Source organism: Mastigoproctus giganteus, chromosome 8 (genome assembly GCF_048544385.1).
Source record: "Mastigoproctus giganteus isolate SK-2022 chromosome 8, ASM4854438v1, whole genome shotgun sequence".
NCBI classification, from domain to species: domain Eukaryota; kingdom Metazoa; phylum Arthropoda; class Arachnida; order Uropygi; family Thelyphonidae; genus Mastigoproctus; species Mastigoproctus giganteus.
The window spans coordinates 132,379,470-132,405,151 of NC_143582.1; the positions used below are offsets into that span (position 1 = coordinate 132,379,470).

Sequence of the window (25,682 nt, forward strand, 5' to 3'; positions counted from 1 at the left end):
GCACTTAATCACAAAGGTAATATCTCTGGGATCACTAGAGCGAATTTAATAAGTCTGTCATTAGTGTCAGAACAGAGCAGACTTTGCATTGACATCTGACACGATAAACAGGTGTGTGCAGAACCAACAGTAGCAAAAACATTATCAAGATATTGAAGATAAATAGTGGTATCAGACGTAGGTGGACAGTATAAAAATAAAACTAAAAAATAAGAAATGCTAGAAATCAAAACATCCAAGATACCATTAGAGCCAATCCACCACCCAAGTAGGCGCCTCTGTAGCCAGGTGGGAAGGAACAGTAGTGCGTAGCACACGCTTCTTGATTAGACCAGGGTTCAAGCCCGTCACCACCAAATACGGAGGATGCGGAAAGGTCAGGGAATGACCACTGCATACCCCGGAGCAATATGGCCTTAGTTGCTAATGCTCCTAAAAACCAAATAAACAAGCAAACAAACAAAACCACTTAAGCTTATATGTGGTTTATGACTTAATTAAATTTTTAACAAAGCTGTATAATTTGAAACTTACAAAATTTATAATAATTAAATTAACATAAGTCAAAACAATGCTTAACTTCTCAAAATAGAGAACCCTTATTACCACTTAGCCCTAGCCAAGTGAGATAGACATGGGACACTTCAATTCCAGTCCTGTCTATCCCAATGGATCAGGTTTCCATCCCAGCCACTGGGAGGCAGGCTCTACTATCTAGCTTTTATCTGCACTCTTCTTTTGAAAAATGCAACTACAAAATCATTAAAACAAATAAAATTGTATATCTCCACAAACAAATTTCATAAGGACCCACACTTTAAACAACCCATAAATATTTCCAATTGATTTCTTATATCAACATAATACACTGATATGCAAAATTTAAGGATTAGAACCTATAAAGCGTTTAGGGCTAAAGTTTAAGCTATGAAAAAGACTATGTATAAGTTTACTGCGATAGCATCAATAATACATAGCCAAATCTGAATTAACAGAATATTAGCAAGGCAGCATCGTTTTACGTTATATCTCATATTGTGAATGCCTTCACAACAAGTTGGCATGATATTGCACTACTTTGAATAAGTAACACTTCACCTGAGGAGAAGACTAATGTTACTTATTCTCAGATGGATACCACCACCCAGACTGCACCGTTTCAGGGCTATTTGGCCCTTCTTCGGTGGGTGGATAGGTACCCAAGTGATGCAACAATGGCAAAACAGTTAAGAAATATAACTCCACAATACATAATACATAAATTTGACTATGTATTATTGATGCTATCACACTAAACTTATACATAGTCTAGACTTTTTCATAGCTTGAGGCTTTAGCCCTAAACGCTTTATAGTCTAAACACATCATACACCATCAGGCATCTCTCTCATATTGTGGAGTTATACTTCATAACTGTTTTGCCATCATTGCATCACTTGGGTACCTACCCACCCACCCACCGAAGAAGGGCCAAATAGCCCTGAAATGACACCAGGGGGAGCCAGATGATGTCCGGAGTTTCCAAGAATAGGTAACAACAGCCTTCTCTTGGGGAAGCGTTGCCTATTCGAGGAGTTTTTTGAGTGGTGTGAGTTGAAGGAGTTACTGTCCCTTTTATTCTTCTACACCGTTTCTTTTCCACTCCTACTATTACTTTCCCTCTACCTTTTTGCTTTTCTAAGTCTAATAGGGACAAGTGGATAGTCGAGTTATTATCCCACACAAATACAAAATAGCCCTGAAACGGTGTCGTCTGGGTGGTGGTTTCCATCTGAGAATAAGTAACATTAGTCTTCTCCTCAGGTGAAGCGTTACTTATTCAAAGTAGTGCAATATCATGCCAACTCGTGAAGGTATTCACAATATGAGATATAACTTAAAACAATGCTGCCTTGCTAATATTCTGTTAATTCAGATTTGGCTATGTATTATTGATGCTATCGCACCAAACTTATACATAGGATTAGAACCTGTAAAAGTAGCCTGGATATTAGACATGTTATCTATTCAACTGGATAACCATCACCTATCTGTTCCCTATACAGACTGGCTTTTCAACTAGACACCTCGAAGTGTCTGATTGCAAAGCAAATAATATACACCAAATTATATTTCCAATGGCAGAATTCTTGGCATAAATAAACTACACCAGATTAAATGTGTAATCAAGAAATGGCAGTCCAGGCTGAGCAGGATCTAAAAAGAGAAAGAAGTTGTTCTTGCTCGACTCTACATAGGTCACAGTCTTCTGACACTCCTTTTTGCTGAGGATAGATGATCCACCCATGTGTGAGAAATGTGAAATTGTTTTAACCATTCAACGTGTTTTTTATCTGTGTTTGCGTTTAGCGATGTATGTCTTTTATGTTTTACCACTTTCAATAATCTGGCTGAACCGTTTACCTTCACCTAGATTTTAGATGACAGAGACAATATGTCTGACATTTTTAACTTTCTACCATCCATTAATTTATACACATTTAAATTATTACTTTTATATTTTGATATTTACCTTTTTTATTTATCTTAGTACTTTATATTTACCTTAGTACATTATATTTATCTTCTTGATTTAGTAACCTGTTTATAAGTTACCAACATATTTATCATTGTATTATTTTGACTTGGCACATTATGGCCTAGGCTGGTGATGCACCATTAAAGGAACACCATTAGCTGGAAAATACCAAGAAGGAACCTTCTTAGTAAACTGGAGATGTGTTCAAACCTTCATTGACTTGCCAGAATGCTCATCGATTAACTAGAAATAGTTACCTACACTTTTTCATTTACAAAAATAAAGTCAAAGATTAGAATAGTTGTTCAGTATTTATAACTATTAAATAAAAATTTCAAAAGTAAAAAACAAAGACAAAAATTTAAAAAATCAGAAAAGGAAAAAAATGTAAACCAAAACTCCAAAATAATATAAAAAATACTGTTCAGAAGAATCATAGAAATTCCCATACAGGATCGAATAAGTATTCTTGTGTGACTGCCATTTTTGTTTGTTTGGTCAACAGTAGAACAATGAAACCACAACCAAGTTCGGACATAAAAATTTGGATTCCATAATTCTAATGGTGGACCAGGTAGTTTAATAAACAAGAAACTTGCCATTATTGGATCTCTTTATCTAACACATTGTACTTTAGTAAGAAACGTTCAAGTTTCATTGCAAAATTTATATTTTTGTTTTTAAATAAATTTTTAAAGAAATCTATTAATTTTAAAGATTACTATTAATATATATTTTTAGTAGCAATGGGTAAAATAGATATTATTTCTCCCTCCCCTATGATTATGCCATTGTTTCATAATATTAGGTGTATAAATTTAATGATTTTCTATTATGACATTTAGAAAAAAGTACCGGAACAATGTTCCGGTGCGTTCTGGCCTGAATACACCACTGCACTTCCCTAATGTGATTCTGGACACTAAATTCTCTGAAATTGGCTCTGATCTGTGGACTCTCCAACCTAACTTACCTAAAATAGGGGATCAATATTTGAAAATGATCAACTGTTATTGTTATCATTAATGTTACCACTAGTGAAATTCTCAGTTGTCTCATCGTATAGATTTCATGCAAAGCAGATTGGCCTTTTTGGTGACTTTTCATTCTGAAGAATGAAAAGTCACCATAAAAGGTGTATAAATTTAATGATTTTCTATTATGACATTTAGAAAAAAGTACCGGAACAATGTTCCGGTGCGTTCTGGCCTGAATACACCACTGCACTTCCCTAATGTGATTCTGGACACTAAATTCTCTGAAATTGGCTCTGATCTGTGGACTCTCCAACCTAACTTACCTAAAATAGGAGATCAATATTTGAAAATGATCAACTGTTATTGTTATCATTAATGTTACCACTAGTGAAATTCTCAGTTGTCTCATCGTATAGATTTCATGCAAAGCAGATTGGCCTTTTTGGTGACTTTTCATTCTGAAGAATGAAAAGTCACCATAAAAATTGGTGTTAATTGTTATTGAAAGAGTTCCTCTCAATATCCGGTGTTAGAAATTTATGAATATATTAACTGCACCTCGTACTTTTTTTGCAATTATTAAAGAGTTTTAATCGAACAAGTCAGTGCATAGCATGTTAGTTCATAGCAAATCACCTTTTTTGTTATATCTCATATTGTGAATGCCTTCACAATAAGTTAGCATTAGTACAGGCATATTATGCAAGAAAGCAAGCTTATACAGCATCAGCCAAAAAAACACCTTCCCATTTCACCCATCCATTCGCTTCAAAATGTTTTTCTAGTTCTACGTTGAATTTATTTCAGCTGTCAACTTCTACAACTGATGATAGTTTGTTCCAGCAATCAACCACTGGCTCCCTAAAGGCAAATCTATTCTACAATTGTCTTTCCTCAATTTGAATTTATGTCCCCTCATTATTCTGAGCAAGAGGAAGAATACCATCAACATTGAGCATGCTCAAACCATTCATGCCTTCATTAGCATTAGTAGAGGCATACGATGCAAGAAAGCAAGCTTATGCAGCCAAAAAAAAACCCATCCTTTTCAGCCTTAAATTTATTTAGGCTATCAACCTCCACAACAAAAGATGGAGGTCTGTTCCACCAATCAACCACCCGCTGGCTAAAGGCAAATTTCCACATATCTATTTTACAGTTGTCTTTCCTCAATTTGAATCTATGCCCCCTCAGGTTCTTAATCTGAGCAAGAGGAAGAATTCCATCAGCAGTCAGCTTCCTCAACCCATTTAAGGCCTTATACACCTCAATTGGATCATCTCGCAGGTGCATACTCTCCAGATTCTGCAATTTGCAGAACTTAAGCCTTTCTCGGTGAGATCACCGCTTTATTCCCCTCACCAATCTTGTTGCCCTTCTTTGTACTCGTTCTAGCAACTTTACATTCTTCCTAAAATGAGGCCTCCAGACCTATTCACAGTGCTCTGGGTGTGGCCTGACCATTGCTTTGTACAACTAGATAATCACCTCCCTGTTTCTGCTAGAAAAATTCCTATATATCATTGACAAGACTCCATGATCTGCCCTTGCAGCCCATCTGCACTGCTCAGTGACTTCTTATTTTGACTGTCCAGTTACCCCCTGGTCTTTTTCACTTTCCACTTCCCTGAGTGTAGTCGCACACAGTTGGTATGTTTCTCTTCGGTTATTGCTACCCATATGCAGTACTTTGCATTTTTCAACGTTAAACTTCAGCTGGCGCCTCTCAGCCCATCTGCTCAACTTTTCTAGATCCTGTTGCAGTAGCATACTGTCATTAACAACCCTTCCAACCTTTGTGTCATCTGCAAAATTGGACATTAATCCTGATATACCTTCATCAATATCATTGATGAATACACAAAACAACAATGGGCCCAGCACTGAACCCTGGGGAGCTCCACTAATAACACTTTTCCATGAAGAGCAGTAGTGTCCATTGATTACCACTGTCTGTCGTCTCCCACTCAATCCCTTTATCCATTGTAGCAACCTACCCTTAATGCCATACCTCTCCAATTTTTACAGTGGTTTTCCATGTGCAACAGTATCAAAAGCTTTCCTGAAATCCAACTATGTGATATCAAAATTATTTTTGATATTCAGTTTGTTTGTTATTCGGTTTTTAGGAGCATTAGCAACTAAGGCCATATTGCTCCCGGAATATGCGATGGTCATTCCCTTGACCTTTCCGCATCCTCCGTATTTGGTGGTGACGGGCTCGAACCGAGTTGATATTCAGTTCCTGTATGATCACATCATAGTATCCAATCAAATTGGTCAGACAAGACCTCCCTTTAACAAATCCATGCTGTCTTAACTGTTACTGCAGTCTTGTCTAGATGATCGTGCATATCTGACTGCATAATTACCCCAGGTCCGTTTCATTCTCTACCACCCTCAGTGTAGTACCACACAGTTGATACGTTATTCTAGGATTACTGCTTCGCATATGCAGTACTTTACATTTGTCAATGTTAAACTTCAGTTGCCACCTCTCAGCCCATCTGCTCAACTTTTCTAGATCCTATTGCAGTAGCGTACTCTCATTAGTGTCATTAACAACCCTGTCAACCTTTGTGTCATCTGTAAACTTAGACATTAAGCCTGATATTTCATTATCAATATCATTGATAAATACAGAAAACAACAATGGACCCAATACTGAACCCTGGGGGACTTCACTAATAACATTAGTCCATGAAGAGCAGTGATCGTTGATCACCACTCTCTGTCTTCTCCCACTCAACCATCCCTTTATCTTTAGTGGCAATTTGCCACCAGTGCGACACTACTCCAATTTGTGCAGCAATCTTCCATATACAACAGAAATGAAAGCCTTCCTAAGATCAAAATATGTGATATCAAAATAATTGTTTGCATCCAGTTCCTTTGTGACCACATCATAGTATCCAATAAAATTAGTCAGAGAGAGGGCTTCTCTTTAACAAACTCATGCTGTGTCTGAACTATAACTGAAGTCTTGTCTAGATGATCATGCAGTGTTTTTTTAACCAGTGCCTCCATTAATTTCCTCGGAACAAACGTTAATGGATACTTCTCCCAAGTACAAGGAAGGTCTCATAATTATGGTTAAAGGTTTGCTTACATCCTTTGCTGCCTCCTTTAATATAACTGGATAGATCCCATCCACCCCAGGTGCCTTTGTTATGTTTACCTTCAACAATTTCTCCTCCACTTTCCTCTCAGTTATTACAAAATCATCCAGCTCACTGCCAGAGTTTAACTCAACTCTGGAATTCCACTCCCTGAATAATTCCTCATATGTAAATGTAGATGCAAAATACTCATTCAGTTTGTTAGCTACCTGAGCAGGATCATTAACTGTTGAACCATCGATATCAAGTGGACCAATCTGATTCATCCCTTTCTTTCTAGAGTTTAAATAAGTAAAAAACACTTCGCTGTTTTTCTTTGCATCCTTTGCCAAATATTTCTCGTATTCTGCTTTTGCTTGCCTAACCTTCTTTGTGACTTGATTACAGACCAGCTTATATCTACCATGGACTTTTGTGTCATCTGTTAATTTATATGTATCCTATGCATTTTTCCCTGATATTGAACTACCTCGAATAAGCAAAGCTTTGTCTGTGGTGAAGCATTGCTTATTCAAGACTTTGTTATATCTCATGTTTCTCACAACTCTCATATCGGGGAGTTATACTTCATAACTGGGTTGCACTTATTGTAAAACCGGGTACCTACCCACCCACTGATGAGAGGCCAAAAAGACTTGAAACAGTGCTGTCTGGGTGGTATCCGCCCAAAATAAGTAACATTAGTCTTCACTACTAGTGGAGAATTGCTTATTTGAGGTAGTGCAATATCAGGGCAACTCATTGTGAAGGCATTCACAATATGAGATATAAACAAAATGATACCATTTCACCTACTCCAGTGATTTTCTATGAACTAACATGATGCTACAAATTATCTTGTTCGATTTGTGAATTTTCCATAGTCTGAGGCTTTTAGTCCTAAAACCTATTTAGTCTATAAAGAGTTTTATTATTACAAGCAGTTCCCGCTTTATGAGTTACCAGGTTTACTTTTTTTTCTTTTATTTTTTTTTCAAGTATAAAGTATCAACAAAATCGAAAATATGAACATTAATTGCAAAATGTATTTATAAATGTTAAACATTCATAAATACATGTATTTATAAATTCTTGGAGATGTAATATAATCATGCATGACCACTAATACAACAAAATTACAGCTGCCAATGGAGGATTATTAATTTAAATTATTGAAAACTGCTTCAAAATTAAGGTGACCGTATACATCCCAGTTTAACTGGGACAGTTCTGAATGTTCAGGTTGTTCTGGCATCCAGTTAAAGGGCATTTACAGAAATGTATCAGAATTTTGACTATGAACTTTAACATTAGGTGAGTGAATAAAGTGAATGAATAAGGTATCCAATGTTTATATCTTTATTTTTAATATACAGGTTAGTTCTGGTTTTCTGTAAAAATTGTTTGATCAGCACACCTGAAACATTCCAATTTTTGGAATTTTTAGGTGTTTGTTTTACTTTATCAATCATTATATTCGGAACCCACCATTATAATTGTACTACACTGTTTTCCCTCAATACCAAAGGATTGTGATGAAGTCTAAAGAAGAGAGGGGAACAAAATATTAAGATTTAACATGTAAGTTCTCAAATGGTGGTGAGTGTGTGACATGGACTAAACTGACTTTCTTTCTTAGAAGATATATGAGTAAAAATGTTTTGAACTACTATTATAAGCAAACAAAAAAGAAAAATTAACTATCATTGAATAATGTGCATTTCATTTTAGCTTTTCTGCCTTGCAAGAGCCATTATTCGTAAGTCTAGCATTTTGGTAATGGATGAAGCGACATCGTCTCTTGATCCGGATACAGATCACATTATTCAAAATGTAGTATCATCGTATTACTCTGAGTGCACTGTTATTTCAATTGCTGTAAGTTTATATTATTGTAGAAATTATATCAAATGAAAAATTTTTCACACTCTTAATATAGTTTTTTTAATAAATGGAGATCATATTGTAAAATGCTATTGATAAACTCTATATTAAAGTGAAACCAACTAAACATTAAAAAATATTTATTTATATAGTTTTTACTGAAATGCATGCTTGTATCATAAGGTTATCCTGTCCCATATGCTTCCATTTTCTAATATAATATGATTAAATTGTATGTGGTATAATGTGATCTATCCTTGATATTTTCTTAACTAAACTTTAACTTGCTAGCCAAATATCACTGCAAATCAAAACAGCAAGCCATAAAATATATCATTTAAACTTATTTAACATAAGCTAAAATAGGTTGAAATAAAGTCACTGTACAAATTAAAATATTCAGAATTAAATCATTGTGCAAATTAAAATATTCAGAATTAAATCACTGTGCAAATAAAAACCTTTGACTCCATGACTTCTGAATAACGTTTCTGAATAAAGTGATCATTTGCTAGTAGCAAATGGCATAAATACTAAAACTTTAGTATTTATGCTATTTGTGGAGTATGGAGTATTATGGGAGTTGCATGCTGGGCATGCAACTCCCATAACACTCCACAATGGCTTTTATATAAAGAATGGCATGTCATTTCTTACTCCCTCCCCCAATATATTATATTATTCTTTAGCTATGGTAGAACTTATATCCTTATTTTATATTACACACAGGCATAAAAAAGATGCTAAATCCTATGAAAGACTCTGGTGGTGGGCATATAATTTGAGAGAATTGGCCTCTCTTTTCATAAGACTAAACCTCTTTTTATAATACCATTTTCTTCTTGTGTAGGTCATTTTTCAAAATTTGAATTACTCTATTACTGTATTCCGCAGAACTGTGATGAAAAAAATACTCTTTCATAAAAAAAAGTAGTGAAGGTCAATATTACAGTAATATTTATTGCATAGGTGTGATATTCAGAGCCATGCCGAACCATTTTAGTACTTGAGGCAAGAATGAAAAATTGAGCCCTACTGTTAATGATGGCAGCATTAGCAATTATTGAATCTTTCTTTTGGCGCCCCTTTTAGCTTTTAACCTGAGGCAAGAGCCTCGTTCGCCTCACCCTCAGTACAGCTCTGGTGATATTATATCAATAAAAGAAAAGGTGACTTTATCAAACACTATAACTGAAAATCAAACTGAATCAAAGAAATGCATCAGGTTCAAATAATGTGTACAAAATATATTTTTTATATAATTATATATTATAGTTATAATATCCTAAATCCATATTTCATTTTGAAAAAAGTTGGCTTCCTCCTTTTTGGGTTTTAAAAAAGTGGGAACCCTATTCCAACATGGGATACATGTGCCATGAATCCCATATTTCAGTGAGCAATAGCATTGATGGATGTAATCCATAAATCACTTGTGGTAGTATTATGCATCTTGCTTACCATCCTCGCGTTATAGAATACTAGTATTGTGGGTATCATTCTCAATGCCAAATTAGAACTGATCATTTACGTGCAACTGTCTGAATGGCCATGCACTATGCTATGTTCTTAATTCTGTCACCCGGGTACCAGCTCCCCCAACATAATTGGGCATGTAGTCTCAAGTACTAAAGTCTGTAGATCAGAGAAGATTATATTAACTGAACTAAACAGTTGCATGCCAGGGATTTGCATATACCTTATGTGATATCTATGCACAGCCCTGCTAATCCTTTTAGAGGACTTTGGACAGAATGGAATTTATGCCACACTGAATTCATTATGGTTTGTACATATGGAAGCTAAATCTGGGATATTATTTCATAAGATGATAGATGATCCACAGCAAGATCTGGATAGCCAACTGTCCCTATCCAGCCTTGTTGTGGGTGATCTCTGTATTTTGATTTTTACTTCAGACGCAAACAAGAATTTCATGTGATCACAAAGGTTGAAGGCACCTCAAAAATAATGCTTCCTTTGATCATTGTTGTTTGTATTTGTACGTATACGTTAAGTTCTCATGCATTTTTGTAGGAAAAAGAAAATAGTTTTGCATTTTGTGCGCACAACGTTAATGTTTTTTGATGCAATATTAATATCATTCCTGATGGAAAATGTAATATTACTATCTGGTTGAAATTGCAAAACATTTTGCCAAAATAAAGTATCAAGAAGGCAATAAAAAATACACTATTCTTTGTTTGAAGTGAAAACACTGATCAGGATGTTATAAAAATGTCTTTTCATTTCACTCTTGGTAGAACATAATCTTCCTAAATTTGTCTGTAACCAATTTCTTTGGTCCCTTATTTAGGAAAATGTTTATGACAGTAGTATAGTTCTAGCAGGATGAAAGCAGCTGCAGTTTTGAATGAAATGGCATTTGTTATAACTGCTTGAATTGTGCAGCAGGTGAAAAATTGCCACTTTTTTTTGCACCTGAAAATTTAAACATTGAAACAGATTCAAAGATCTATTCCATTCATCATAATATTTTATGATGTTAAATACAGAGAACTGTGAGTGCTTTTCTTTCATTATCTGCCTTGGAAGATGATTTGTAAAATCTGAAAATGTGATACACGCTTCAGCAACTTTGATTCCTGCCATATGTTCATTGAAGGAAGTCACTTTTGTATCAAATCATAGTTGACTGACAAACAATAATTTTTTCATGTAATTTTATTGATTAGCAAACTAATTTGAACCATTCTAATAAATGTACTTAACGTTTTCACTTGGTTTAATAGTTTTTTTCTATTAATGTCATTTTCTATGTTATCATCCTCATTTCAAATAGCATTAAGCTGAATTCTGTCTATAGTCCAAGCTTCTCTTAGTGCATATATCACTCCCCTCCTTTCCTGTAGAGGGTCCCAGTATTGTACTGAATGCCTAATTTTCTTATCATATTGGAGCTGTGTTACATGCTGTGAGCCTCAGGGCATACTGCACAACAAATCATTGCAACCCACCAAGCTTGTCAGTAACAACAAAGTGATACACTGTAACAAATTTTAATTAATGGTATAAGAGGATATCTATCTTTTAACAAAAGTTAATTTTGTTAAAAGTGATAAAATTTTAAAAAATTAAAAGATGATACCCTCTTAGTCTGAATAGCAGGCCACTAAACATTTTCTTTCATTCCTGAATGCAAAATAAAATTTTGGAAAGATAATCATTTGTGTAGATTTGATTCTTTTCTCTTTTTTTTGTATTAAAAATAACATAGCTTTTATTAAACTTACAGTACATTTTATTTGAAAAGGAGGACATGTTCTGTTTCACATGTTGATGTTAAAGTCTCATCCCTACTAATGAGGACCACAGTTTTCAGCCAAAGTGTCTCTAGGCTGAAAAATCTGATTCAGTTTCTGATGTGATTTTATTCCTCCTTTAATTTTAATTTCAAGTTATTTTTAGGCTGCCATGAGCCCTGCATACCAGCCTAATCCGCTTGATATATTGCTGTCTACCACTTGTTTGAAGAGGTGTGGATTTCATGTAGGATATCAATTTAGAAAGTGCTTAACTGTTATTGTCATCATTAATGTTACAGCTTTAGGAATTTCTAAAGTTCTCTTAATTTGAAGTTTTAATTAGCCAAAGTTCTTCCCATAAGTTTGGTAGGGATGGGACTTTTGTGCCACCATGCGAAATGGAACAGGTCCCTCTTTTTTTTTAGGGAAGTGGATGCCTGAGGTTTATCAAACTCTAACAGAGTTTCATAAATTCGCTGTTAGAGTTTGTTAGTTTCCGTTATTACAAAATTATTTAGAGTTCTAAATAATTTTGTAATAATGGTGAGGGAAAGTAGAAGAAAAATTGAAGTTAAACATAAAAAGAAAAAGGCACCTGAGGTGAATGGAAACTATATTACAGGAGGCGACAAAGGATTTTTTTTTTTTTTTTTTTTTTTTTTGATTTGGTAGTTGTTGGCGCATCGGCTTCTGTGGCCATATTGCACCTCCCAAGGTTTTTTTTTTGCAGTACTTTGATCCAAGCCCGAGGCGGGAATCGAACCCGCGACCATTGGGTTGCCGGGCAGGTACTTTACCCACTCGGCTAGCCCGGTCGGCGGCGACAAAGGAAGTAAGCAAACACTTAGCCATGAATATGAGAGCATCTTTGAATTTGGGGAGGGGGGGGGGTTCCTGTGGACTTGAAATGTGCAAATTTATCCCCAATTCACAAAGGGTGACAGGAGTAATTACAAACCTGTTGGCTTAACTTCTCTTTCAGGGAAAACAATAGTCACTGGTTATCTATACAGGAGTGCTATTATACTTCAGTCACAACATGGGTTTGTTAAGGGAGACCTTGTCTGAAGAGTTTGATTGGATACTATGATGCAATGACAAAGGAACTGGATGCATCAAATAATTTTGATATCATTTACTTGGATTTCAGGAAAGATTTTGATACTATTGCAAATAAAAGACTGCTGTACAAATTGGAGCAGTGTGGCATTAAGTGGAAGTTACTGCTATGGATAAAGGGATGGTTGAGTGGGAGAAGACAGAGAGTGGTTATCAATCAATGGATACTGCTCTTTGTGACTAATGTTATTAGTGGAATCCCTCAGAGTTTAGTATTAGGCCCATTGTTGTTTTCTGTATTGATTAATGATATTGATGATGGTATATCAGGCTTAGTGTCTAAATTTGCATATGATACAAAGGTTGGCACAGTGGTTAATGAGAGTAATGAAAGCATGCTGCTGCAACAAGATCTAGAAAAATTTGGCAGATGGGCTGCAAAATGGCAATTGAAGTTTAACTTTGACAAATGCAAAGTACTGCATATGGATAGCAGTAATTCCAGAGTAACAGTAGAATTTTTTTCAGCCTGGTCTGTACTTGTTAACAGGAGAGGCTGCTTCTACAGGGATGGGATACACTTAAATAGAAAGGGCGCAAGAATGTTTGCTGATGCTATCGAGGCAGTGTTAGGTGGGTCGGAAAACTGCTAGATTGGGGGGATACAAGGACTAATAGATTAACAGTAGCCACTGGCAGAGGTGAAAGTGATTCTTGCACTGCTTCTATTGGAAAGAGCCACAGCCTGGAAAATAAGATGCAGGATATTCAGAGACTACTGGGAATCATTGGGGTACAAATAAACACATAGGTTGTGTTAGGGTAGCTAAGAACAAGAACAGGTGCATGTATACTTGCGTGTACACCAATGCTAGGAGTTTAGTAAATAAATTTGATGAATTTGAGATATTGCTCAAAACATCAAAGGCAGATATTGGGGGGATTTCAGAGATGTGGTGTCACACAGATATAAAGAATGCAGAACTGGAATTTGGGGAGTACAATGTCTACAGAAAGGATAGACAGGGTAGAAAGGGAGGAGGGATTATGCTATTAGTTAAGAAATACATAAAATCCAAGGAAGTGAAGCCAGTCGACATTGCTGTACAGTGCAGTGTCGAGTCAGTTTTGTGTGACATAAGCATTGGGAGATCAAAATTGAGAGTAGGAGTGTGCTATAGGCCTAATGACTCTGATGAGTATAATAAAAAACTGTACGGGGAAATAGAGTGGGCCAGTAAATCAGAGAGTCTTATAATGGGGGATTTTAATTTCCAAGATATTGACTGGAATTTGGGGGCTGGTCACTCACACACTAGCAAGGCTTTTGTGGATTTATTGGATGATTGTTTTCTACATCAGCATGTTAGGGAGGCAACTAGAGGGAGTAATACTCTTGATTTGATTATCAGTAGTGATTCTTCATGCATTAAGAATCTGCAGGTAAATGAACCGCTAGGTGGCAGTGATCACAGTGTACTGAAGTGGGATTTACTCAAAGAGGTAACTACCATTAGGGGTAAAGGGATGGGTTATTGCTTTCGTAAAGGCAACTACGATGGACTGAGACAGTATTTAAATTCTATACAGTGGGACCAACTGATGATGTTACCAACAGCAAATTCAAAATGGGAAGCAGTCAAAGAACTTATCTCCGAAGCTACTAGGCTTTACATACCAACCAAGAAATATTGTTCAAGGTTTAGGCCTAAGTGGATGTCAGATGAACTAATGAGACATATGGCAGAGAAGAAAAATGCATGGGATACATACAAATTAACACGTGAATTAACACAGAAAGCCTATGACAAATTAACACAGAAAGCCTATGACAAATTAACACAAAAGCCTATGATAGATACAAGTTGATCTGTAACCAAGTTACAAAGGAGGTTAGGCAGGCGAAGGCAGATTACGAGAAATCTTTGGCAAGGGATGTAAAGAAAAACAGCAAAGAGTTCTTTACTTATGTAAACTCTAGAAGGAAGGGGATGAATCAGATTGGTCCACTTGATATCGATGGGTCAACTGTTGATGATCCTGCTCAGGTAGCTAACAAACTAAATGAATATTTTGCATCGACATTCACACATGAGGAGTTATTCAGCGAGGGGAATGCCAGAGGTGTATTCAACTCCGGCAGTAAGCTAGAGAATCTTGTAATAACTGATAGTAAAGTGGAGGAGAAATTGTTGAAGATAAACACAAGAAAGGCACCTGGGGTGGATGGGATCTATCCAGTTATATTAAAGGAGGCAGCAAAGGAAGTAAGCAAACCCTTAGCCATAATTATGAGAGCTTCCTTGGACTCAGGGGAGGTACCCATGGACTGGAGATGTGCAAATGTGACCCCAATTCACAAAGGAGGATCAAAGGCTGACACAAGTAATTATAGACCTGTGAGTTTAACTTCTGTTCCCCGAAAATTAATGGAGGCACTGGTTAAAGAAGCACTGCAGGATCATCTAGACAAGACTTCAGTTATAGCTCGGACACAGCATGGTTTTGTTAAGGGGAAGTCTTGCCTGACCAATTTGATTGGATACGATGATGCAGTCACAAAAGAACTGGATGCAGGGAATAACTTTGATATTATATACTTGGATCTTAGAAAGGCTTTTGATACTGTTGCACATTGAAGACTACTGCACAAATTGGAGCAGTGTGGCATTGAAGGCAAATTGCTGCTATGGATAAAGGGGTGGTTGAGGGGGAGAAGACAGAGAGTGGTAATCAGTGGACACTGCTGATCGTGGACTAATGTTATTAGTGGAGTCCCTCAGGGTTCAGTATTGGGCCATTTATTGTTTTCTGTATTTATAAATGATATTGATGATGGTATATCAAGCTTAATGTCCAAGTTTGCAGACGATACGAAGGTTGGCAGGGTTGTCAAGGACACTACTGACACTATGCTGCTGCAACAGGATCTGGAAAGGTTGAGCAGATGGGCTGAGAGATGGCAAATGAAGTTTAACATTGACAAATGTAAATTACTACATATGGGAAACAGCAACCCCAGAGCAACGTATGAACTCTGTGGTACTACACTGACAGTGGTAGAGAATGAGAGGGACCTGGGGGTGATTGTGCAGGTAGATATGAAGTTCTCTGAGCAGTGCAGACGGGCTGCAAGAGTAGCTCATGGTGTATTATCAATGATATATAGGAATTTTTCTAGCAGGGGTAAGGAGGTGATTATTCCCTTGTATAAGGCCACACCTAGAGTACTGTATACAGGATGTAGAGCTGCTGGAACGAGTACGAAGGGCAACAAGACTAGTGAATGGAACAAAGGGGCGCTCTTACGAAGAAAGGCTTAAGTTTTGCGAATTACAGTGTCTGGAGACTAGGCACCAGCGAGGTGATCTGATAGAGGTGTACAAAGCCTTGAATGGGTTGAGCATGCTGAATGCTGATGGGATTCTTCCTCTTGCTCAGAATAATCACCTGAGAGGGCATAAATTCAAATTGAGGAAAGACAGATGTAGGATAGATGTGCGGAAATTTGCCTTTAGCCAGTGGGTGGTTGGTAGGTGGAACAGACTTCCATCCCTTGTCGTGGAAGTTGATAGCCTAAATAAGTTTAACCCTCAGCTGGACAGGTATTTTGAACGAACAGAGGGGCGAAGTAAGTGGTTATTTTTTATTTATTTATTTTACTTTATTTTTTTTTGGCTGATACTGCATAAGCTTGCTTTCTTGCATCAAATGCCTCTACTAATGCTAATGCTCAGGAAATGCAATCCATATACAAGCCCATGCAATAATGGAAAGAACAGGGGATATAGCAATTTTTCATTAACTACTGGGTTTGTTGTCTTGTAGTAGACTAGAATTCCTTCTCTGACTGCAGTAAGCTGACAGCATGGAGCATTGGATGGTACTTGTGAATTGATCTTATACTATTACTGCACATGCATCTCCTTGTAACATTGTGTGTGGTGTTTGTGCTAATGGTACACCATGCTTCAGTGTTCTCTTGCATCTCTTTGTGATGCACTGGAAGCTGGTTGTCTGCCTATACCTTGGTTGCAACTCATTATGGTGCAGTGATCGTTGGATCTTCTATAATACATCTATTGTACTTTATTGGCTTTCATTGCATTGCACAGAACTCTATGTTCCATGCCTCTTGCATGCAGTAATTAAGGGGTGTTTTGCGCTAGAAGATATGATAAGCATCATAGCTCCACTGATGTATCAGTTCTATTGGCTAGTTAGCATCCTTCAAAATGGAAATTACTTGAGATAGAGTAAGCACAGGATTTGAGGTAACCATTTCGAATAATGGTGGACACATACCCTTTTGAAACCACAGTGGGTGGTGTATGAGATGAATGATATGCCTTTTTGTGCTGATGTTTTTGGGCTGACCTGACAAAAAACATTGCTTTTATTGGAAACAGGAATAGGTGTTTCAGTGGTTAGTCTGATGGTGAAAAGGTCTGGCTCCTGGTTACACACCTGTGGGTTACCTGACAAATGAATGGCTCTGATCCTGCTTCAGTTAGTGTACAACATGAATAGCACTTCATTTGAACAAGTGAGTGGAAACTTCTTCAGATAGAAGATTGGAAGTTGTCTGTGACTGGGGAATATCTTGTACAGTGGTACACAACCTCTATGAACTGATGAACCAACTGTGAAATTGATCTAAATATTGAGATACAGTGCAGTATTTATGATCCATCACCCTTAAAGCACCCTTGTTGCCTCTGGTAGGCTGGGTTCGTGTTAGAAATACTGGGGGGCTCCTGTGGAGGATTAGACCACCATGGCAAGCTTGCTGCATGTGATGCTGATGATTGAACAGTGAATCATTGCTTTGCTTCTTGAAGATGTTGGTTCTTTATCTCTTACTGTGCTGCATATTCCTTAGTAGTTAATGAAAGGATGCTATATTTCCTGTTCTTTCCATTAATGCATGGATTTGTATATGGATTGCATTCCATTTCCTGAGCAGTGCTATTCTTTATTAGGGCTTCAACATTGCTATGGGATGGGTACATCAGCTGCATATGTTTTTTGTAGTTATAAAGTTCTTGACTTATCCTGATTATGATTTTATGTAGTTTAGTGCAAAATTGAATTTCTCTGTTAAGTGAAACAGTTAAATATTTCCTCATGAGAAAGACTTATCCTCTAATCAAGATCAGCAGACTCATGATCAGCTTTAATGTGAAATAGCTGTTTCATTGATATATGAACTAATAAATTGACATACCCCTCAAATTGGGAGTATTATATTGATGCTGTATATGATGTCATCCATATGCTAGCAGACAGTCCCTGGCCATCTCAATGTGCTAGGAATCATAACCAACTAATGGTAGTATACATTATATTATAAATTCTGGGATTGCCAGAAAAGCTGACTGGAACTGCCTTCTTCAATAAACAATAGAAAAAAGTACCTACCATATTTGATGTTTTTTATTACATATTTCTTAATCATATATCAGAATATATCTTTCATTTTATTTACTCATTTTATTCACTGTATTTAATGTTTTTTGTTTATTACATATTTATTAATCATGTATCATAGAATATATCTTTATTTTGTAATGAAATGTCAAATAACTCACCATATTTTTTTTATTAATTTATATATACTTTATTTTAATTTATAATCTGCTATTACAGATTGCATATATTAACTAAAATGAATTATTGATCTCATAAAATATAGCCAATTATTATAAAGAATGGGAACCTATTCCTTTGTATCCTATATTAAAACTACGTTGTTGCCAGAGGTAGCTTTAATATAGAATACAAAGGAATAACAAAGTATTTCATTGGTGCACATCCTTTTTTGTTAATAAAGATAGGGATTAGCTTATGAAATAATAATTTAATTATTTCCTCTTCGTTAAATCTTTAATATTTTATGTTTTGGCTATGATCAATGTAACATGTGCTTTTGATATATTTTATAGCACCGTCTGAGCAGCATTCTAAATTATGATAAAATAGTGGTACTAGAAGCTGGTCAAATTGCTGAAATTGGCCATCCAGAAGAACTGCTTGCCCGACGAGGAAGTATTTTTGCTTCTCTTGTTAAAGCTAGTCAACAGCAACATTGAACTTTTCCTGTTATCCAATTAAGCATTAAAAAGTACCGATGTGTTTATTATATAGGATGCAATTTAATGGTACCCACAGGTTTGCCTCACTTATATTTAGGTTTATATTTGTCATCTATACAAGTGGTAGATGACTTTCATCAACCGGTGAAATACCACCACTTTGCTTATTGGAGGCTTGAAGTGGTGAAACCCATGTTTAGTCTCTAGAGCAAAGTTTCCAGCATCCCCCTCCCCCCATACTTCTCCTTCAACCCATGCACAGTACTAAGTACTATATGTTTTGATACCTTTCGTGTTTGGGGTTTTCATAAAAAAAAAATAAAAAAAAAAAATAAGTGGTTTTCGACCCAAAATATATCACTAACTGGTGTAATTTTTTTAAATTTTTCTATAACAGAGTAGTAAAACTAATCATAAATAATTTTTAATGAAATGATTTTTTCATATTCATTCATTTCCTTTATCGCCAAAATGCCACTTACCATCAGCAATAGAAATATTTTTTAATTAAACAGTATAATAATATAATGTGTAGAAAAAGAAGGTAACAGATGTGATTGTTGTTTCTTGCTTATAAATAATTCAACTCTTGGAGTTAAAAAGAGTGACTGCAAGACTAGTATAGTAACCAGTCAAGTTTTTCATCTTAGTTTTATTATTTTCATGACCAAAGTTGTTATACATTAGTGTAGGGCTGAAAATGGCAATATCCTTTCATTGCTTTTTCCTGACATGTTGAATACTGTATATTTTCTAAAACTGAGTAATGTTCCTTGAATTAAAGATTAATTTTAATCCCAACTTTGTAGAGAGTTCAATCAATCTTTCCTCTTCACTGTGTATTAGCTTATTACTTTTTGTATCCATAGATTCCAATAAATTTCCAAATCACGAGTCTTCTAGTGGATCTTTCATGTTTGAGAAAGTACTAAGAGCAACAACCATGCTGGTACTATACAAATCTGCTGAGCTTAAGAAAAGGAACATTTCATAATTATTTTCTTGTGTCCAGTTATGCCAATCTTTAGCCCTTTTTATGAAATATTCATTCAATGTTTCTTGAATTAGGATTCACCTTGATTGATGTCTGCATAAATTGAAAACAGTAATCAGTTTCTTAGAGACTCAATTTAATGCCCTTGTGGTAGCACAATGGATATAATAACCACCTCCTCACACCAAGTGGAAAAGGCCAAGTGTGAATCCCACCAAAGATACATGGAATTTTTATGGGCATTTTTTAAAATGCAGATGAGTTAGCTGGTCTCAAGCTAATGTATATTTCTCTCCCAGAAACAGGTCTATCATCTGATAAATGGGCAAATACACCATTTATCAGATGCTAGGGCAGAACACATACAATTCAGACAAAATGTACTGTTGCCTTATAGCTTTGACATGACACACACACTTTAACTCATTTTTAGCTCAAATTTAACTCATTTATAAATGAATGTATATATGTCTTGGTAAAAATAGCCACCCTAATTTTTGATTGATAGATTATATTTATAAATAGCTGCAATTCAGTACACTGGTCCTAATAATAATTTGCAGTGGTAAAAGTGATAAAATAATGTACTGGTGTATAAGAACTTCATTCAGGCTTTAAATTAACTGTTTTGCTGTTTAATACTCATAGTGAATAGTGAGTACAACAATGCATGATTATTATTCCACCTTTTGCCACTGGCCCCGAGTGCCAAGCATTATAGTGATCAAGCGATTTCCGAGTGATTCATAAAGCATTTACCCAAAGCCACAGTTCTTCTTCAGTTTGAAAAGTTTTTTTACATTCTCATTAATCAATAACAAACTTAGTCTTATGAATTGTAAGCAAGTTTAAGAAAGGAAAGCCACTTTTCTTTCTTTTTCCTTTAGACTAACACTAACTTTTATACCTCTTGATCACTAGCAGCACTGCTCCTGCCTCCCCATTGCGGGGCCAGTAACCTGGCAGAAGAAATCCACTGTCTTGGGCACGTTCGTTGCTCCCTATTTCAAGACAGTGTCCTATACAGCAAACAAGTGAACAAGCCAGTAATACCCCAATCACCATACCAACCTATATTTTATCAACAATAAAACCAAAAATGACAGGAACCATGAAACCGCAAGCATCACTCCCCACTGGAATGGACATCAACCATCATGATTCAGATGATCGAATCCAAGAATTACATGCAACTGATTAGATGGATGTGACCCACCCCTTCTTTCCTATGAAATACAAAACAAAAATAGATCGATACAAGCAAACTACAACTAAAAAGCAGTCAGAACCAAAAACAACTCATAAAACTACATAATGGAAAGAATTGTAGAGGCTTTCCGAATACAAAAGATGATTTGCAGGATCTTATCGATCAGTATGAACCCGCTGCCATAGCTTTACAGGAAACACTTTTAAATTCTCGAGTGTGTCCTACCATTAAAAACTATGCTATCTATAGACGAGATAGGAGTATTGATACACCAGCTCATGGAGGGGTGGAAATTATTGTCAAAAACAATATTCCATCCAAACATGTTTCTCTTCAGACTCCTTTTGAATAGTGGCAGTGCGCATTGTAATTGGTATCACTCTCACAATAGCTTCTATATGCCTCCCTCCAAATTTCTCTTTCTCCTCAGACAACTAAGATAACCTAATAGATCAGCTACCATCTCCCTTCTGCTTATTCGGGCACTTCAATGCTCATCATCCACTATGGGGATCTCCAGCAATAGACAAAAGGGGCAAACTAATAGAATCCCTGCTTGATACTCATCATCTTACCCTGTTAAACACTGGCAAGCCTACCTATATCCATTTGTCTATGGGATCCATGACTGTTCTAGATTTCTTAATCTGTTCTCCCTCCATATATGCCAATACAGAGTGGTCACTTCTCGATAACCAACTAAACAGTGATCATCTACCAATCCTTTGTACAATTCAAACACGAGTAAACTTGTCCCCATTGCACTGCTCCAACTGGAAATTCCGTAGGGCTTGCTGGCATGAATACGCCTCTCTATTTCGGTTTGACAATGATATAATCTAGTCCCAGCCCATGGATAATGTCACCGATTATACAGGGTGTCCCAAAAAGGTGTAACCAATTTTAAATGTTTGTAACAAATGTAATTTTAATAATAGAAACACAAAACCTGCGCTAAATGTGAGAAAAACTGTTGAAGTTTTTACTGACATTCAACATGTGCACCACCACTTATAATATCTAATCGGTAATAAAGTTCATCCCATGTTTTTTCAAGGATGTTAAGCTTAATCATGGTAATTGCATTTCTAAACCTGCGCTTTAAGTCTGCGATATCTGCAACAGAAGTCTTGTAGATTGTGTCTTTGATGAATCCCCATAAGAAGAAATCACAAGGGGATAAATCTGGTGAATGTGGTGGCCACGCAATGGGACCATCACCCCAATCCAACGGCCAGGAAACTTGTCATCAAGAAACCTCCTCACACTCAAAGCCCAATGTGGCGGCACTCCATCCTGTTGGAAAATAACCCCATTTAGCAGTTCATTCAACTGAGGATGCACATAAAGCTCAAGCATGTCCTGGTAATTATCCGCTCTCACAGTCGCTTCTTGAAAGAAAAAGGGTCCAATAACACGATCAACCATGATGCCACACCACACATTCACCTTTGGGCTATCTCACTGATACTCCTGCACACAGTGTGGGTTTTCAGTCCCCTAAATTCTGACATTTTACTTATTCACCTTTCCCGAAACATGAAATGTGCACTCGTCCATGAAACAAATCCATGTCATTACACGTTCATCTTGTTCCATTTTCTCCAACATGTCTTCTGCGAATCGTTTACGTTTCACATGGTCATCCCAGGTTATGTGCTGGAGAATCTTCAGTTTATAAGGGTGCATTTTCAATTTTCTTTGCAACACTCTGTGCACTGAAGTCTTGGGGATGGCCAGTTTGCTGTGCTGCTGTTCTAACGGACTTTCGAGGACTACGAACGAATACGTCTCTCACAACTTCCACTCTTTCCTGCATCAATGCTGGTCGACCAGGGCTTTTCTTAGGATGGACGCTACCTGTTTTCTTGAATAGCTGATACCACTTTCTGATGCTGTTATGGGTTGGTGGCTTTATCCCGTATTTACTCCTGAAATTACACTGAACCTGCATTTTAGACCAGGTTTCAATAAACCACTCCACTCCCTGTGCTTTGGTCACGGGATCCATTTGTTACCTCTATACTTTAACTTCAGGACAACCATCATAATCTGCAAAAGAAAAGAATGGATTATTGAGGTAAAAACTTCAACTCTTTTTCTCACATTTAGTGCAGGTTTTGTGTTTCTATCATTAAAATTAAATTTTTACAAACATTTAAAATTGGTTACACCTTTTTGGGACACCCTGTATAACCAACCAGATATTACAAGTCGCTACTTCTGCAATATTTAAATCTGTGCCTGCGAAACGTAAACACGGCAGTTACTGGTGGAATCAGGATTGCACACATGCTAAACAAGAAAAAAAAAAAAGAAGAGCTTGGAATTTATTTTGAAAATTCCCTGCAATTGGGAATTTTCTTTAAAAGACTCAAGGCCCACTTATTAACTTTAAAAGACTCAAGGCCCAGTTCCACAAAATAAGAAGTAAAGCAAAGAAAGATGCCTGGATAAGCTTTACTTCCACCATTAAAAAGGACATGGACAACACACTCATCTGGAAGAAAATTCAAGCACTTAATGGTAAATACATGCTGCCCCCAACCTCAGTCCTAAACTGGAAAGGACAAGAGTTGTCTGCACCAACAGAAATAACAAATGCATTAGCCAAATCTTTTGCCAGTATATCAGCAGTGTCCACATACAGCCAAACCTTTAAAAAAATTAAGTCATCTGCAGAAAAACATAAAATAAGCTTCTCTGCCATGGTATCACACTCGTATAATCAGCCATTCATATTAACAGAACTTTTACAGTCTCTCAATAAAATATCCAGTACTGCTGCTGGTCCTGATGGAGCTATGTAATGTTGCTATGTTCCGGATGGCTGGTCCTATGTAATGTTAAAAAATCTAAATAACAAAGCAATAAACTCCCTGTTGAATTTCTACAACTAAATATTTTTATAAAATGCCTATCTGCACTCCTGGCGTCACTCAATTGTACTAGCATTTCTGAAGCCCGGGAAGGAACATATCATACCACGTAAAAAGTAAAGTAAAATACCACGTAATCACAGGCCAATTTCACTGACTAGCTGTTTAGGCAAAGTCTTAGAAAAATGGTTAACATGGTTTCTGGAAACTAACAATCTGCTAAACCGAAACCAGTATGGGTTTTGGAAAAATCACTCAACCTTAAACGTGATGATCAAAGCAGAAGCTAACAACCACAATGCTTTCATATGGAAACAACATCTGGTTATGGTTAATCTTGACATTGAGAAAGCCTTTCCATGTGGAGATATGGTGTCCTCCAGGACCTTCGTTCTTTTCGTTTAAAGGGGCAGTTACACCAATTTATACAAAACTTTTTGCACCACATAACGTTTTAGGTCAGATATATGAACAGTTTATCTAAATAATTTGAACAAGAAGGAGGGTGTACCACAAGGTTCCATCCTAAGCGCAACATTATTCACAATAAGAATTATAAATATGACACAAGACATACCAAAAACAGTTAAATCATACATGTTTGCTGATGACCTCATTATCTCTTGTCAATTGCAAACTATAAATACCATTGAAAGGCAACTTCAACTATACATAGCCAGAATAGAATCGTGGGCACAACGAAATGGATATTTCTTAGCAGAAAATAAATCAACTGCAATTCATTTCTGTAAAATACGCAAATACATCTGGATCCTGAATTATATTTAAAAAACAACTCGATTCCTCTTACCAACAATTTTCTTTTATTGGGTTTATATCTAGACAATAAACTTAATTTTTCCAATCACAGAGCCTACCTTAGAAATGCCTATCTAAAAAAACTAAACATCTTAAGACCTATCTCGGCTAACTCCCCCTTACATTTTTATAAAACTTTAATTCGGTTCCGCTTAGATTACGGATCACCTTTTTACGACTTTGGAAGAAACAGTTCTTGTTACGTGCGAATACCATTCAACATAGTGCCCTAGGGATAACAGGAGCCTTCAGAACATCTTCTGTCCACAGCGTGTATATTGAGGCAAATGAACTCCCACTGCACCTCAGACAAAAATCTTTACTATGTAGGTATGCTGCAAAAATTAAAAGTATTCCACCCTTTCCATCTTCAAACAGGTATACTGTTTGACTCAGTATTATTATTAGTCATATTGTGCAAGGAAGCCTGAGGCTTATGCTGCATCAGCCAAAAAAATTTCCCGGTTACCCCGAAAGAGAGAGAGAGTCAAATGTAGAAGGGAATCACCATGAAAGAGATGAATGATGATATCCAGCTCAGAACCCTGGGTGTGCCAAGCCTATATTCACCAGATGTGAGCCCCTGGAGTAATTTAGAAGACTAGTGAAAAATGAAGTGCTTTATCATTTGCTCCTCAGAGGGCTATGATTCACTTTTAATTTTCATTTCACTTTTGATTTTTAAAGTAGACGCCATGATTTTTTCTTTTTGAAGAGACTGATATTTTTATATATCACTATCACTTTATGTATGTGATCTGTGTGAAAATATACACTCAGTGATCACTGAATTATGGGCACCCCATCGGTAATGCACTATGTGGGTGTACCAGTTCGTTGGGAATACCAGAGATTTAAAAGTGTGTGGGCTTTGTATTTTTGT

At 36.4% G+C, this 25,682-nt stretch overlaps 1 protein-coding gene across 2 annotated transcripts in view; it reads left to right on the top strand.

Moving 5' to 3' along the window:
- The window catches only part of LOC150081824 (ATP-binding cassette sub-family C member 8-like), a 1,084,700-nt gene extending 1,065,576 nt beyond the window's left edge, over nt 1-19,124 (top strand). For both annotated transcript variants that reach the window (XM_090378918.1, XM_090378919.1), the window contains 2 exons: nt 8,325-8,471; nt 18,748-19,124. In XM_090378918.1, the coding sequence (XP_090235044.1) occupies nt 8,325-8,471; nt 18,748-18,894 (294 nt within the window). In that variant the 3' untranslated portion in view covers nt 18,895-19,124. The remainder of the gene's footprint in view (nt 1-8,324; nt 8,472-18,747) is intronic.
- Nucleotides 19,125-25,682: the final 6,558 nt, after the last annotated feature.